The sequence below is a fragment of the Siphateles boraxobius genome, unplaced genomic scaffold (genome assembly GCF_051911475.1).
Source record: "Siphateles boraxobius isolate OS27281-9 unplaced genomic scaffold, OSU_SipBor_1 179, whole genome shotgun sequence".
Taxonomy (NCBI): domain Eukaryota; kingdom Metazoa; phylum Chordata; class Actinopteri; order Cypriniformes; family Leuciscidae; genus Siphateles; species Siphateles boraxobius.
This window is the reverse complement of record NW_027508787.1, coordinates 167501-170000: the sequence shown is the minus strand read 5'-3', so window position 1 is coordinate 170000 and position 2500 is coordinate 167501. Positions and strand designations below refer to the sequence as shown.

The following is a 2500-nucleotide window of genomic DNA, read 5'->3' as shown; positions in this document are numbered from 1 at the left end:
TTCTGCTCTGTAACGTGTCGCGGGTAAACAGCTGTTGCGACTCACGCGAGCGATAACGGCCGCGTCCGGTGTGTAGACACAGGGCCCTATCTTGCACCCGGCGCAAATGACTTTGTACACTGACACATGTATCATTCCTATTTTGCACCCGCGCAAAGCGGACTTTTCCCTCCACAGACACACGTCGGTTAACTAAGAAATACACTTGCACTCCCCGGGGCGGTTCAGCGCAAAGAGGAGGCGTGTTCCGGCGCAAACTTTCCCTCATGCTATTTTGCTGTTCTATAAAACAATTGCGCCACTGACCAGAAAAAAACCTTGTCTAAAGTCAGTGGCGCGTTGCGCGTACATTCAGATGCTATTTTAAGCGCGCATGCTTGGCCATAATACAGAGTGTGAACAACGCGCATACACTGTAGATGATTCTCTCATCTACACAGATGCATTTAACTTTTTGCAAATGATACATTATTATAAGGAAAAATATTAAAACACGAGGGAAATCATTGTTGTGTCCATGACGATGGGGAAAATAGGCATAAAGCTTACACATCTACCCAAATTATTATATCCATGTTTAACCGAAGCTAATTTAGGTGGGTTTGTCCATTCTCCAATGTCACTTCTCTTTCTTTTACGGCCCTGACGAGTACATCGATCTCCTCGGCTGTGAACCGATTCTGAAGCGCGCCTGGTAAATGCGCCGTTATAATAGTATTGCGCCATGGAACAAGCGCACCTCGTTCCTCATGCTCTTAAAGGGAATGTGATATGACGCTCTTATTGGTTTGTTTCCTGTTACGCCCAAACCACAGCTATGAATAATGAAGCTACTTCAGACCAACCCCTTTTAGATTTGCGCCAGGCGCAAGAGGCATTTATCCCGCCGGGAAAATAGCAACAGCGCCAGGATCCGCCCACAAAGTTACTTTCGCTTTGACACTTGCGTTTCAGATCGTTAAAATAGGGCCCAATGTGTTAAAGCTCATTCTGCCTATAACGCTACGCTACAACATCAAGCAATATTCCTATAATTTATATAATTATAACACTTTATGTTTCACGTTTAGTACATTTTGCTTACTACTTATTTAAAATAGTATAAAAGTACTGTACATTATGGAATTAAAAACGTTTTCATTATGATATTATTAATTTTACTTTAGTAAAAAGATCTGAGTTGTTCCTCCACTGGTAGAGATTAGAGGAATTAAGACTAAAAATAGAAGATAATGTCAGTGACACTTTTGATATATTTATTGATACAAGTTGGGTTTTATATAACGTGACTAAATTAAAAGACAAAGTCGTTAGTGAAGATTATGCAACAGTATTTTGAATATAATATAATATAACATGCAATGCAAACTAGTTTGTTTACAGCTCAAATGTATCATTCTCCTTCTATCATTCCCCCGGCCTCCATTACACATCTTTGTCACACAAGTGTTTGATCACCACATTTGAGTGATCATTGCAGAAGGTTTATATATTTATTCTGTTTAAATACTGTGTATTCTATATACAGTACCCATCAAAAGTTTGTACACACCAATAGAAAAGTGTCCAAACTCTTGACTGGTACTGTACTATAATACACATACATAATATTGCTACTGTATTATAATATTAACATAAATAATATCGGCCGATATATCGGATTTTATCGGAATCGGCCCCCAAAAATCCATATCGGTCGGGCTCTATTATAAATATAAGTGTAAATATATACATGTAAATATAAAATGTATATGTATGTTCATATAAAGTGCATCTTGTTTGAAAGATGGAGGAGAGTCTCACGGGTTTGGAACCACATGATGACAGAATTTAGTTTTTTATATGAATTATTCCTTTAATATTTGACATTGCAGATTATCACCTGTAAATTTGTGGCCTCCCATTCCAGCCACTGGCTTGTGGCGACAGTCAAAGCCTGACCGCTGACATCATACAGGTATCTGTGGGGACACACACACGATATTTAGTGTCATATACTGTATATCATTCATATAATCATTTCAAACCACTGAGAATGAGGACAGAGAGCAACTATAAACTGGTTTCATCCAGGAACTTAAAATACAATTGTGTGATTAACAGGCTTTTTATCTGGTTCATGTCCCCACACACACACACACACACACACACACACACACACACACACACACACACACACACACACACACACACACACACACGTTGTTTTGTTTATATTTTCTTCATTGGTAATTTTTTTGTTTCTCTTTTGGTCTTCTGATGTTTCTCCTCAGGTGTTTGTTGTTGTTATTGTGTAGTTTGTTCAGATCTAGGTTATTGTTGTTAACTAAAACTATTAAAACTATAAAATAGATAGTAAAACATTTATGCTCCAACTGAAATAAATCTGAAGTGATAAAATATAAATTTTAACTTTCGGTTTCATTTTTCTGATAATTTTAAGCTGCTCATTTCCTCAAGATTGCTATCATTATTTTAGGTGTGTTTTTAACAGAATAAC

The 2500-nt window shown here is 37.6% G+C and overlaps 1 protein-coding gene across 4 annotated transcripts in view; it reads right to left on the bottom strand.

Annotated features, from left to right (window-relative positions):
• The window catches only part of LOC143740643 (methionine--tRNA ligase, cytoplasmic-like), a 44114-nt gene that overhangs the window by 35137 nt on the left and 6477 nt on the right, over window positions 1-2500 (bottom strand). For all 4 annotated transcript variants that reach the window (XM_077232644.1, XM_077232646.1, XM_077232643.1 and 1 more), the window contains exon 3: window positions 1883-1961. In XM_077232644.1, coding sequence (XP_077088759.1) covers window positions 1883-1961 — 79 coding nt within the window. The remainder of the gene's footprint in view (window positions 1-1882; window positions 1962-2500) is intronic.